The sequence below is a fragment of the Belonocnema kinseyi genome, chromosome 9 (genome assembly GCF_010883055.1).
Source record: "Belonocnema kinseyi isolate 2016_QV_RU_SX_M_011 chromosome 9, B_treatae_v1, whole genome shotgun sequence".
Classification (NCBI taxonomy): domain Eukaryota; kingdom Metazoa; phylum Arthropoda; class Insecta; order Hymenoptera; family Cynipidae; genus Belonocnema; species Belonocnema kinseyi.
Window position 1 is genome coordinate 42,617,203 of NC_046665.1, and position 15,380 is coordinate 42,632,582.

General features: G+C 32.3%; 1 protein-coding gene across 2 annotated transcripts in view; it reads right to left on the bottom strand.

Annotated features, from left to right (window-relative positions):
- Window positions 1-15,380, bottom strand: part of LOC117180305 (protein vestigial) — a 194,851-nt gene that overhangs the window by 31,974 nt on the left and 147,497 nt on the right. For both annotated transcript variants that reach the window (XM_033372730.1, XM_033372729.1), the window contains exon 5: window positions 13,965-14,191. In XM_033372730.1, coding sequence (XP_033228621.1) covers window positions 13,965-14,191 — 227 coding nt within the window. The remainder of the gene's footprint in view (window positions 1-13,964; window positions 14,192-15,380) is intronic.

Sequence of the window (15,380 nt, forward strand, 5' to 3'; positions counted from 1 at the left end):
TTTTGTCTTAAGAAAAAAAGATGCGCAATCAAATTTTACATCCATATATATCTTTTGAAAATTAAAATTCGAAAATTTTTTCTAAAGCCTCCAGGGGACTTCTTTTTCGCACGAAAAAATTTTATGTGCCCTTATTGCATCCGGACCCACAATTGAACTAGAGAAAATGGTGAAAAAGTCATAAAATAAAGGATCAAGGTACAAAATGCGTGTGCCACGAATCGAAACAAACGCCGTCGGCATTCCTCTAAGCAAATACTTGAAAACTAGTTTGGCCGGGTTGACCGCGAATCGACTCTTATTCTACATCGCGAAGCGAAGCACGCGTGTTAAATGCTCAAGCATCTCCTAAATTGGTCCTAACTCTCGCTGTATCCATTCGTCGTGACCGCACTAAGCTACCGAAAGTGCTCGAGTTTCTATGATGAAAAAACACCGGTCCCCATCAGAGGCTCCAAGATTAAGTTGTAAACAGGCAGATATTTCCCCATATTTTCCTCGTGGAATTCTTCGGGATTCCCTAAGATCCCAATGCAGATCAGGGAAACGATTTCTCAATACCAAACTCATTTACTGTGAAAAAACGTTTCAATAGATGTAACCTTTTATTTATAATATTGGATTATGAACCAATTTCCAGTGCGTATGATATGTTGAAATTTTAGCGAAATAGTTAGATATTAGGCTCAACAATTTATAAATCATACCTTGAAAAGTATAGATATTTAAAATTTAAACGAGACCTGATACCTCCCCGAGTTGTAATCGAAACCAAAATTTCCATTCGGTTTCTGTCTCTCAGCGCGCTTACAAAAAGAGCGGCTTTCTTATTTGAAAAAAATTGAAAAGTACTAGTGAGATCTCTAACCTTTGACCTCTAACCTCTGACTTCTGACATTTTACTCCTGGCTTTTCACATAAAATCTGTGACCTAGGACCTTTTAATCTTTGACTATTGAACCAAAACTTTTCAATTAGAATCTCTGATCATTAAACTGTCAGCATCATTTTCCTCTGTCCTTTTACTTTTGACTATTGGCCTACGACATCTTACCTTTAACCTCTAGTCTCACAGCTCTCTGACCAATAACCTTTCAATATTGCCCTTAATTCCTGACCTGTGAACTTTTATCGTTGACCTTATTAGCCTAATATACTTTAAACATAAAAAAGAATATTTAGCAGCAGTAACTTTACCAATGAAACCCAGAATGATAGGCGCCTGCTGCCTGCTTCACGAACCAATTTTTTTATGATACGGAAGTGGGACTTAAAAAAAACAGAGCACAGTCTATACTATAAATAAATATTTGTAAGATAACTCTCATAACTTAAAAATAAATTTGAAACTCAAAAGCCATTCTTCCTTTCCAGAAAATACTCTCGGGCAAAAAACTTTAATGCATACGATTTACTTTCAATTCCATTGTTAAAAACATTACTTAAAATAATTAAATTAAATTAAAGGAATTGAAATTGAACAAAAAGGGTAGTTATTTTTCGGTAACGATGGAAGTTGACGAGATGATGGGAAAGGAGGTCGTTCGAAAGCACAGAATCCTTAAGCCTTCTTTAAATTTAAGTACTGCCATTACGAGTGAAGCTCGTTCCGTGCCCGATTAGGCAGTGACGTTTACGGGTTCTCCAGTAATTATATAATTGCGTAAATTAACTCGAACAGCATAAATTGGTTGCCGTTTAAGCGCGATTAAGAAAAATAAATCGCAATTACTGGGCGACGCGACGGTTCTGAGACGTCGCACCGGACGGTCACTGTCTTACGTTTAAGTCGAGTGCGTCAGTAGACTTTTTCTTTTTTACCTTCCCCTCCTAGGAAACCATCAATTTTCCCTGTGCGTACTACCAGATTGACAAATTCAATTTGATTCAATGAATAATTTATTGCGTGCACACCTTTTCCAGCGCGAGACGAGCACCACTGACGGTTCGAATCGGGTATCGATTATTACGTGAGACGTATTGCTTGATGTGGCGAAAGAAGATGTATTGCGTGATTCGCGCGTTTACCGTTCCAGTTTTAGTCCGATTTCCTCTATTTTCCGTTCGCAGAATAAAAAAAGTAAAATTTAATACGCTGCCGATTGGATTTATGACTTAGGTCGGTGGAAATAAATACTTATAGAAAATTACACTTTTTCAGATTCGAAATTCTTATATTTTCTGTAATAAAAATCAGTTGAAAAAATTGTAATTGGGGCAAACATAAATTAATTATTTTAATTATTATATTATTAACGTTGCAACATTATCTCACTATTTAAAAGTCCGGGGTAAAATTGCATATTTTATCAAATTTAAAAATATTAGATACTGTCTTGTCGATCTTTTCATAAAAATATAAAAATGTGATCTAATCTAATAATGGAAACCTTTTTTTAAAAAAAACCTCCATGTAACGTTTATTCCTAATTTTTCTAGTTGTCAGTAAACGTAAAGGTCGCAGCCCCGTCCCGTCAAATTATTGAAAGAGAATTTTAAACATCTGAATGCAAAGAGTATATAATACATTTTTTATGTGAGATCCGAAACTCAGGAAAAAAATTATTAAAAGAAGTCTCATATCCGAGCACAGAGTTATCTTTGAAATATTTTATAAAGTACGTCAGATAATGGACTGAATTTAAGCCTGAACAAAAAGTATAAGTATATTATAAAAGTATAAATAATTCTTAAAACAATATGTGATATACTTATGCAGAAATGTAGATCTTCAAAAATTAAAAATGTTTCTATTGGAATAGTATTTCTTTGTTAAGTAGTAAAGACTATTTATGGTCAGCCCCAACGTTAAGAGAGCAACCCGAGAAAAAGATTGCTTAGAATATCAAAGACGTATTTGAATGAAAGTTTTTGAGAAAAATAATATTTCTTTGTTAAACATTTTATTTCATTGTAATAGATTAAGTGCAATAAAAAGGTTTATTGATTTAAAGAAAGTATGTTGGGAATAAACCAATATCCCTTAATTCAAATGACAGTTTCCTTTATTAACAAAAATTATTTGTTTGATCTTGTCAAACAAATATTTGTTTAAATAGAACTTTGGAATAGAATATAATTTATTAATATCAATACTTTTTAGGATGAAGATATAAATTGAAATTTTTAATACATCAAAATATCTAAAGCAAGATATCGATAGAATAGCTTTATGAAAAAGTGGATTTTAATATGAGAAGCTTCGAAAACTCTTTGCTTTTTTTATTGCCCATTCACTCAAGATTAGTTAAAGAGAGGTGTAATTGTAAGAGGACGATTAAAAAGTTACGGTAGTGGAAGGCCACGGGGTTATGCATTCTCGTTTCTGACTGAGGGTCCGAGAAATGGTTGCCAGGGTTGGATCAGTGACATCCAGAGGGATGGGTGAAAGGGAAGTTTCTCTAGTATCGATTTTCAACCCGCTGCCACCGCAAGGATGCCGAGCCATTGCGCCGCATAGTTTTCTTCATACTTATTCTTGAATTTTACGAAAATTCAGATCTTTTTTTACAATACATGCAAAATAAAAACTCTAGAAAAATTAAAAAGTTCTTCAGCAAACAATGTAATAAAAAAAATCTTGATTACGCTCAGATAAAAACTTTGAATGGATAAACTAAGTCAAGATTATCTAGAATAATTATTACGGTAGTTCATTAAGGGCTTTATGTAATGTCTTAAAATTTTTGGGTCTCTTGAACCCATTTTTTCGAAAATTGCTAATTTTATTTTATTGTCGTTGTGAGTGGATTATTTTTAATAAAATTAAAAAATATGTATTTAAGAGTCTCAAGCTTATTTTTTTTAATTTCTTATTTTACTTTGATTGCCGCTTTTAATGGATTATTTGACTTTGGCCAATAAAAAACTGAAATTCGCGTATGCCGTAGTAAAAGAATCCATTAAAAGTGAAGACAAAAAATATAAAAATAATGAAAATAATATATTAATGCAGCAGCAATTAAAATAAATTAGGCAATTTTTTGTAAAAATGAGTTTGAGGCCCATTAATATTCTTATTGAAATCTTTGAAAATTCATGGGACATTTTACACCAAAAGACAGAATTTGCATGAGAATCATATTACAAAAAAAGCCGTTTTGGACTATCCTCATAATTATATTAAATAATGAAAATTCTTGAGCTTTTTTAATCAAATGGTTATTTACTATTACACCATTAAGCCCATTCCTTTTCGGGGTAATTCATTATTTATACATTACGATATAAAAAAAAATGATTACTCACCTTTCAACAAATAATTAATAGGTTAAATATATCATTGGGAACATATCAAATAGACCTGTATCCAAATTTATTTGTATCAAAAATATATGCCTATTCGAACCATTTCGGTATAAGAAGCCATTTTTTATGTCCCACTGTACAATTTTAAGAATTAAAAACATTATTTTTTTCTATATTCTCTCCATTATTAAAAAAAGTAAGTGTCCCATTAACCTGAGTGGTGTAAAAAGAAATTATTCACATGAGGATAAAGTCTATCATCAGAAAGTCTCAGACGCGTCACGTGATATCGCGTAAGTATCTGCAGGTTTTAAGGTGAAGGGAGGCGTTTGGATGCAGCAGTATAAAGCCAAATGGGAGTGGTCTCAAATCACGAGGGGCGTGGTTATAAATGCAAGTAGTGCAACTGCATGGTATTTTGTTACACACACACACCAATTTAATCGTCTCACCCTCCCTTCAAACATCTCACTAAAATCTCTTTTCACAAACCACTGAGAGACTCATTCAGCAGAATCTCGCCTAAAAGGGAAAACAATATACAATTCCTTATACTAGTAGCTATCATAACTTCAAAAATTGATTGCGAAATTAATCATTACACGCTGCGCCCCCCCCCCCAACCGAATATGTTTTTCACGAGGTATAGTAGACGTTATTGGTCTATAGTGGTAATAAAAAAGGTGTAATATGTGAAATATCTCATTCACCCCCAAAATCTGATTTTATGTTAAAAGCAGAATTTTTCGATAGGTGCATGTGTATAATAGTTCATGACTCCAACATTTTTTATTAGATTTCCAATTTCTTATTTTGCTTGAAAATCGAAAATTACACCTTCTTAACCATACATTATGCAATTTATCAAATTTTATAACTTAGCAATAATTATCCTTCATCTAGCTGCAAATACTGTCAGAAACGAACCAACGGTATAGTTAACATTTTTAAATAGACGTTTACAACCGAATTTATTTTAAGTATTATTATTAATGAATTACATGAAAAAATCGTCAAAACATAGATACTATCTAGCTGGATTTAGAATTTTATAACCGTATCTCTTAATAATCAAAAATTTGTACTTTAATCCTCGATTTTGTATGGCATCTGAAATGCATGACGTCACATAGCTGATTTAAAGATATAAAAATAAATCGCGGTTACAGTTTCCTGCTCCAAAGACAAATAACTTTATATAAATATATTTCAGTTTTTAGTGATTTGATTTTCCAATTTTTCAGTTTTATAAACAATTTAATGACATTTTTGGAAATCCAATATTCTTTTGCTCTTAATAGTTCAAACTAATTGTAACGTTTTTAATACGATTTTATACTTGCCACTATTATAACTGAATACTGTATACTAAGTTAAATTTCAGATCGAGTAGAAAATTTGGGATACTAAGCACTAAGAAAGGTGGGTCTGGACCTACATTTTTATAATTATGAAAGCCTTGTTGCTAAATCGGGGAAAACTAAACGTAAATAGTCAGGGCAGCTTGAACCGTTTCCAATTGTAATTCATAATATTGCGCAATATTCTCGACTCAGTACTCGCACACTGCAGCCCTTCCAAGGCGAGAGCCGTAACCCTCTACGGCTCTTGAGTTGAGTGACTTATCACAGAATAGTGATTACTCATAATTCGAACCCACTTTTCCAGATCGGCGGCCTTTAAAGAATGCAAGTTTGTGACTGATCACAAAAAGTGATTAGTTATATCTTGAACCTTTTTTTAGGTCTCCCTTTAAAAAATGCGTGTTAGTCATAAAAGAGTGATTGGTCACATCTCGAACTCAGCTTTCTAGATCTCGCCTTTAAAAAATACGTTTCAGTGACTAGTCACAGAAGTAATACTGGTCATTTCTCGAACCCGTTTTCAGAACGAGTGATTGTTCATATCTCCAAACCCTTTTCCAGGTGGCCTTTTAAAAATTTTGCGGTAGTCACAGAAGAGTGAGAGTTCCAGGTCACATTTAAAAAACGCGAAATAGTCATAAAAAAGTAATTGGTGACATCTTGGACCCTCTTTTCTAGGTCGCATTTAAAAAATGCGTTTCACTGACTGTTCACGGGCGTATGAATAGTCATTTCAAGAAACCATTATTACAGATCACTCTTATAAAATATGTATTAATCAAAGACAAGTGATTTTTCATACATCGCACCCCTTTTCCAGGTAATTCTTAGTGTTTTTAGTGTTTGGTGTTCTTACTTATATGCTATGCCAGTTTTTGTGTATTTACAAATTAATCTCCATCGTTTCATGACAAAATAGTACAATATTGTACTGTTTAGCTAAATTTGAAAAACCTTGCTAATTTGTGTACGTATGCACACTCTCTAAATCAGAATCAGTGCAATTTCACTGATTGTCAGTGAATTTTCACTGATTTAAATAACTAGAGATGGGTAACTGACAATCAGTAAAAGGTTTCTTATTGATTCAGTGAAATGACCATTTTTGAGGGTTGGAAGCACTGCATCATGTCAATTTAGCAATCATAATAAAATAATATTTTAGTACATTCAATCAAAGAATCATAATAAAAACTTAAAACACATAAATATGATCAAATATTAATAAAGGTGAAAAGCCACCGATGCTTTTAAATGACAAACAACCTCAAATATTACATTAATTTCAAAATTGCACTGCCATTCACAAACCCGTTAAGTAAGTATATTCTATATGAGTTAGAATATTTTTTCCCGCAGTTAATACAGCAGACTTGCAGCCCGCAAATTAAAAAATTTATTTCATTGAGGAATTCTTCTTGCTACTTAAGTGGACGCGTAACAACAACGCTTAACTTAAAAATTTATAGGTTATGCTTTCATTATTTACTCTGGTGTTACTGAACTGATTAGTGAATAAGTCCGAAATTACTGATAATTCAGTAAATTTTTTACTGATTCATATTTAGAGGGTATGTATTTAAGTTTATAAATAAAAGTGAAAAAAACTTGGTACAGGGAATGATAATTACGTAAAATTGTAATTGTAATAGATGAAAATTAATCAGAACATACGATTTCTATGGTATAATATGCAATATGTTAGAATAAATTTCAGAAAAAATGACATTTCTGATAAATGGATGTTGGGATTGACAATCGGAAAAAAAAGAAAAATAGGCCAAATGGCAACATCGAGAAAAAATGAAGTTGTATAGCCCCCTCTCAACCCCGTGCAAAAATTGCCAAATATTTGCCATATTTCCAACTCGGGCCAGATCGCCCTGGCGGACCGAAGGAACCAAATGGAAGCCTCTACGAAGTACCCGTAAAGACCCCATTCGGTTCCTTTTTAAAAAACTGGAAAAAACAGCGAACTCAACTTTTAAATTGTTGAAATTCGGATTCTACGTTAAAATTCCCTATAGAAGGTCACGGAATAATCGCAATAGTTTTTTTGCAACGGTAAAAAGTTTAAAAAAATATAAGACGTATAACGCCTGTGGGCTGCTACGTACAGGCGATGCGTTTGAAGTGTAGCAGTCAACAGGCGTTATATGTCTTCTATTTTTTTTTAGTTTTTACCGTTGCAAAAAAAACTGTTGCGATTATTCTGTGACCTTCTATAGGGAATTTTAACGTAGAATCCGAATTTCAAACATTTAAAAGTTGATTTTACTGTTTCTTTCCGAGTTTTTTTAAAAGGAACCGAATAGGGACCCAATGGGGTCTTTACGGGTACTTTGTTGAGGCTCCATTCGGTTCCTGCGGTCCGCCAGGGCGAGCACAACAATGTTGCGGATGTTAAATTTGATCCACTCTAGACCCGGACTTAACAGCCAATCTTGAAAGTAGATGGCTCCCCATTAATTTCGGAGCCTCAAGTGGTTTTAATGTAAATTAAACTCCCAGGTTTTAATGTAAAGTGTCAAACGTTCACAAACTTTTCAATTAATAATTCAAAGGGACAAAAGAAGTGAAAAAATTCCAAAAGCGAGCACAAGGCGAGTGCGTAGATATCATATGTTTCAAAATATTTTTGAATTACGTGTTGAAGACTATGATAATTAAATTTATCAAGTATGTTAAGATGAAACCTAACCTCGAAATGAGGTGATTGATTTATGCGAAAAGGAGCAGAAGTAATATTTAATGTGTTAAATGTGAAAACGAATTAAATCAACAGTGACGTCATCACATATTTATCTTTACTTATTTTTAGGGGATTTGATATATAATCGGTATGTAAATACAACCTTCTTATTGTAGTATAGCCGCTTTTGTAAAAATACCTTACAGAGCCAGGACAACATTATAATCCGCTTATTTCCAAATAACGTTTTACATTTAAGTTCTATATAGAAATTGAAAGCAACTTCAATTTAGAAATTGAAATCAAAAACATATTGCAAAATACTTAAAAAGTTTATCATACATAAATGCCGGCTTTTATATTGCGTCTTTCGACTTTTTCGGTTTGCTCCAAAAAAAGTTTTTAAAAAAATATTTTGTTTCTAGTCTTACATACTCTAATGCTTTCATATCGTGATCTGTTTGATAATCTGATTTGTATATTCTCAAATTTCAGTTCAGGATGTGATGTATACGATTTTAATATTATTTAATATAAGAATCTCTTTTAATTAGGAATGATCAAAATAAATTAATATGGGCCCAATCGGGGCCATACTGCGGTTGGGCTCCGATTTGGTATCGCGTTTAATATCGAGCCTGACCTTATCTAGATAGCCGGATTTCGGCCAAATTTTGACCAAAAAGGCACCGATCAGATCCATATTGGGATTTCTGCACGGATTTCTTCCGGGGCTGAGGGATAATTTGAAATTCTCTAGAAGGTAAATTTGTTTTCAACCTAAATGATGAAAAGTCAAATTTAAAGAACATTTTCCTTAAGTTCGAAATTTAAAGAATCCTATAGACTACACTTTTACAACATACCCGAGTATGCTACCCCTAATGTATGATTGTATTCACTTTTTTATTTGCTAACATACCATTTGAATTTTCTTCCCTGGGCCGGGATGAATGCTTAGATTTTTCGATAAGTATTTGAGGTCTTCGAAGGAGGATAAGAAGCTAAAAGGTCTGACATTTAATATGATAGAAAATCCCATTGCGCATCAAGTCAACCCCTATTCGTCTCAGGCCGATCGCCTCTTTTTGCGAAAGTGTTTCAAGCCACCTCGCGGCGAGCAGACGCGAAATGTTTTACGGTTTGGCCCGGGCTTTTTGTCCTTGGATAATTTCGATGAAAGAAAAGGAGAGAAAGAGAGAGAAGGTATATATTGTAGAATTGTAGATGGGAGAGGGCCGAAGGGAGAGGCCGACTTGGAAGGAAGCACTATCGGCCACAAGCGGCCCCATTAAGCTCTTATTAATTGCAAGGATCTGAGAGACCGACCGCCTTTCTTGCGCTACCTGCGCACCATTCTGCCATTCGCTAAGACCCCTCGTCTCCCATTCTCCCCCTCTTCCATGGATGGGACCTAATGCTTCAGGATCAAGATCAGTTTCCATCCTGTACTACAACCTCCGTAAGTACCGACAGCCCATCATGTCATCAGCTTTTTTCAATCAAGATACATGATAGACAAACCATTTATGGATAGATTTGAGTATTTTAAATACTTGGAATATTTTTATTCACATTTTTTAAATTTCAAATAGTGTCACATCATCCCAAAATTCAAGATGACTAGTCCAATATTTTTCATAAGTTTGGATATCCGTCCCGAATTTTCCGGCTGACTAATCTATCCCCTTTTGCAACTCCCCCAATTTTTCGAGCCGACTAGACACAGCCTTCAAATTTTTCCAAAATTGTTTTCATGAAATTGTCAGTGTCTAATAATGAAGTACTATGTGAAAAATTGATAATTTATTAAATACTAACACCTTAAAATCTACCCTTAAAATATATGTTTTAATAGAAGTTCCTTTACTTTCAATAACTAAAAAATACTTACCTCGTGGATAACTTTCAATCATAATATATTCATTTACATGTTATGATAATTTTCTTAGAGGTTTTTTAGTGATAATTGCAGATAGACGTAATTTATAATTACATATTCTGCAACTACATTCCATTCTTTCAGAAAAACTCCAGTTTATAAAAGGTAGTAAACCTAATATTCACATAAACTTTGAAGAAAGTTTTACACGTTTTAATTTCCATGCAACATCAAAGCAACCAAGCGTCGGTAACTTGGCATCATTAGGTACGCTCTAATGCGCTTAAATAAATCACGAAATGAACATAAACCTATTTACAAATAATTACACTTTTTATAAATAAAGAACCGGCACGATTGTTCCCAGTGAAAGATTTTTTTACAAAGAAATGTGCAAATTAACATTTTTCATATTTATACTTTAACTTCAATTCCCTTCATAAAATTATATCTATTTTCTTATTTTTCAAACTAAGAATTAAACTAAATAAAAAGTATGTATTAAAAAAATAAAATATTTTCAAAAATATACTAAAGACCAATCTCATTTCAAATCAGGCAATATTTCAAAAAAAAAGTCTCGGTCAGTATGACAGTATGATTTGGTATTTGGATATACCGTTCTTTTTTAAAACTAAAGGAACCCATATTACACAATTTATTCGGAAAAATATATTTAGATTCGTCACAATCAATCAGCGAATTCTCGAAAATTGATAGAAGATTTCTTTAAAGACCGTGGCTACGTGTACCGAAATTTTTACAAATAGCCGCGTTTTTCAAGTGTAGAACACTTCCTTCTTTAACATGCAATATTTTCAGAACGGGTGTAGGTATTTTACATTTTATTTTTTTAATCGACGTAAGAATCTTTATTCTTTCAATTGATCTAAAACAAAATTTTAATTTAAAAATGGTCAAATTTCGGTCGTGTTTCCAAAATTCTGAAAATTGGATTTTCTAGAAAACCCTACTTTTAACATTTTGTATTTATTTTCTTTTTTAAAAAAGGCTAGATTTACTAAGTATCTCGTAGGCTTCGTTCTTTGTAAACCTACTCCTTGATATTAAAAAAATTATTTTTGAAAAATCGAAGTTGTGCTTTTTTCTCCAAACCAACAAAAGGTACACACAAAATAATCTAATAAAAGATAAAACATCTAAAAAACTTTTACAAAAACACTTCTCAACCTTTTGTGATGGCTTGCACCTTTTACGTTAAAAATAAAAAATTATATCTAAAAAAAATTTCTTTCCAAGTTTAAAAAATATTTTGGCCAACATAACACTTAGAGAATGCCTTTTTATATTAGCATAACTTTTTTCAAATATTAAAAAAATTAATGAAAATTTGAGATTTTCCTGAAATAATTCTTTTCGTGTTTTCAAAATTCGATGACAAAAATACGAAAGTTTTTCTGGTAAGCCCCAACTTCTTTATTTTTCCATTTTTGAGTCAGGGGCCACATTTTTTCAATAAATGTCATTATTTTTTTTTTAGGTAAACAATATAAATGATCATTCACAAAATACATGTTACATTTTTCAGGAATTTCTGACTCAGTCCCCCCTTCTTGATACTTTTTTCATTGGTGTTAACATGGAGAATGATACTTCCGGACCTCCCTCTCACCTTTAACGTATCACGTATTTTGTGCATGACCCCTAAAATATTTTAAAAGGGCATGAGATATTTTTTATACGCATTTTTTAAGTGTGTATACGTTAATGCGATCCTTTTTTTGAACCTTTCATTGTTTCCGAGAATGATGGAAAAATTCGATTTTTCAAAAATAATATTTTTTTCAACATGAAATTTAAAAAGAACAAAACGTGGGTTTTTTGAGGAAATCGAATTTCAAAGATTTTGGAAAAACTGCCTATATTCCGTCATTCTTCAATTCTAATTTTGGTTGGGATCAGTTGGAAGAGCAAGATATAACTTCCAAATATACCTAGTCTCGATCGGAAATACTACATTTTGACAAATCTTTCTAACTGTTAAGTGCGTGTTCCTTTATTTTCTTCGTAGAATGATATATCCAAATACCAAAGTACTCTGACACCCTAAGCTGGATCTCTCTGACTGACTTGAAATAAAAGATGCCTAAAAGTTAAGTAAAGTAAATTTAAACAATACTTTTCAATTGCATAACAAATAAGGTTAATATGTATACTGAAGGATTAATGGAAGAAGGTTCATGGTCGGAGAGGGACCAACATCGCCCCAGAAAAGGCACGGATTAAATTAGACTTTTTCAGTAATAAATCGTATCTTTATTATAAATAATATATCGTTACAAACAATTTTACATGCTTAAATCTGGGGCGGTGTTGGCACATACCCCATCTACAAATTTCTGTCTATATTTAACGTAAGATCGAACGAGCAACGAGACTAAAATAATACATTCTTCAATTTTTTGACCAAAACAGACGTTTTCATAAGCGATGAAAATTGCATTAATCTTTTATGTTGAGCGTGCTGCAATTCTCTTTATGAATTACACCCATCATATCTTTCCACGACAAATTCATTTAAAACCATTGCGTGAATGACATACAACATAATTTTTAATAAAAAATGTGTATAAGTTCCTTAATTACAATTCAGGAATTTTTGTCTCCGCCTTGAAAAATTTAAATGATTTGATGTCATCAATGTTTTAGCTAAAAAAATATCTTGAATTGTATTTACAAATAAAAACTGCTCATTTTCGATCTCCGTTCTTTATAACAAAACTTTAATTATACAGTGAAGTTTAACAAATATCAATCAATTATTAAATTTACCTGCCAGTACATTTTCACAACAAAATATCAAATGCACCAAGCAAATATTCTCACTTTGCTCACTCTAAAGACTTTCTTCTCGAAATCGAATAAATATTTAACTGACTCGAGTAACAAATGAATAAACAAAAAATAGCCGATTAAATAATTCATATTCAACTAGAAATCTCCACTTGACTCGTTTAAACGCCTTTGTGACTTTTCAGTCCATTATTCAGCCAATCGTAACGTGCGATCTTAAACTCACAATTTAAATAAAGAAGAAAGATTTACACTGCCGTCGGAAATAAATGAAACGCCTTTATTTTTAACTTTTTTAAAAGTGCACTCATTTTTATAATAAGAAATTAAAAAAATCTTTCCCCATATAATTAGCGAGAAAGCTAACAAAATTTTAAAGGTAATTCTTCAAAGTATGTTGGTACAAAAACACTTCGAATTTTAAAAATATGTAACTGCTTCCTAAAATTAACAAACAAAAAACTCAATATGTAATAAGACTTAGAAGTATTTATCCTAATATTTTATATTGTGGATTTTCTAAAGTAATTTGTAAAGTCTTTATTTGGCATTTGATGTCTCTTCTGTGCCAAGTTTGGCCCTAGAATACAATTTAACATTGGGCGTAACTTATTGAGTTTATTAGGTGCAGCATTTTATTAGCTTTCCTGATATCACGGACAAATTTTTAAAATTTAATTTGATTAAAATGAAGGTACTTTAGCAATAGCTGAAAAGCGGTCCAATCTCTAAGTTCCGATGGTGCTGTGTCAAAATGAAAATTGTATAGTTTCTGTAGTGTTCTGTGACTAGTAATCTTTATATTGATTATTTCTGCATTTTAAGAGATGCGTGGAGAATGAAATGAATGGAATATGAAATAATGAAAAAATGAATGAAATCAGATCTCTCATCGCGGCTTAGTGAATGCAAAATCGAAGAAATGATTTCGACGTGGCGCGAGAATTTTACGTCCAGTACTCACCAGATAAGGGTGCGTAGGGACCGTGGGGATATGGAGGCGCCGAAGAAGCGTCGACAAGAGATTGCGACGGCGTCGCCGACGTCCAGTCCTTGTAGGACGCCGCGGCATGCGCATGATGCGCCGCATGGTGGGTTGTATGGTGTCCAAGACCTCGAGCACCACCCAATAATAAACCGCCGTAACTTGCTGCAGCCGCCATGTTATGGTGGTGGTATTCGTGTACAGCTCTGAAAAAGAAATTTATTCCATTCCGTTAACTTCCAATCGTTCTTAAAATCACAACTGCATGTCAATTCAATTAAATTAAGATTCTTCAATTTCTTACAGATCAAATGCAATATTTTACAATTTACATTACCAACTGACATCCTCTCCTCATGTATTTTAAAATGATCAAATCAAATAGCAGAGTATAGGGCGGAGCGATTTTTTTTCAAATTCGGATTCACGATAAAACTCAAAATAACGTATAATAACGAATTTTTGGTTAAAATAATAAGAAATCAATTTTTAAAAGATGAAAAGGGTTCTAAAAATTATTATTGGCAACTATGATTATCTTCCAAATGCTATATGCTGAAGTAGAAAAATTTTCTATACATCTTGAAATTCCATTCGATTTGAAAAAATGGAAAAAATCATGATTTTCTTCGATTAAATTATATTTTTCTTTAGCGGCCACGATTTTTTTATTGATTGGAAGGTTTTTATAATAGTTATTACTTCAAACTAAAACTATTGTTTGCAAGATACGCACCAAAAAAATTCTTATATACAGTAAATTGTCATTAAATTTAGATAAATTACATAAAGTAATGATTTAAACAAATATTTAAGGCTGATTTTTGTAGAAATCTTAGTTTAATATAATTACAGAATATTTCTGTATCACTGTACTTTTTAGGTACAACGAGTAGATGATTCTGTTATAAATGATTTCGTATACTATAATTATTAATTCTATCTATTTTATAATTCGATCATTATTTGCTAAACATTCTAGTAGTCATGATCAAACAGCATATTTCCTATAATTAGTTTGCTCGTACAGCTAAAAATTCGAACCTAAAATAATTGTAGCATCAGTTTTAGGCCTATAAATTGAAATGCATTTAAAAAATGTACCGCCTTGCAGTAGTTCGTACAACACTAACACCCGACTTTTCCGACGTGTGGCTTGTGAGAGTTAAAAAATGAATAATATATACAGTAATGCAACAGAAATGATGAAACCGATTATGGAAATAAGAGATTTTTTGATTAGCTGTAACCTCCAGAATTATATTGAAGCTCTCAAAGGAAAGTGAGTATTCTCTATGAGCGCGCATATAACCACAAAAAATCTTCGTTTACAACTTTTTTTCGATACGCCCTAGTGTACATATTGATGTGTATTGATTATAACTAACTGTTTTC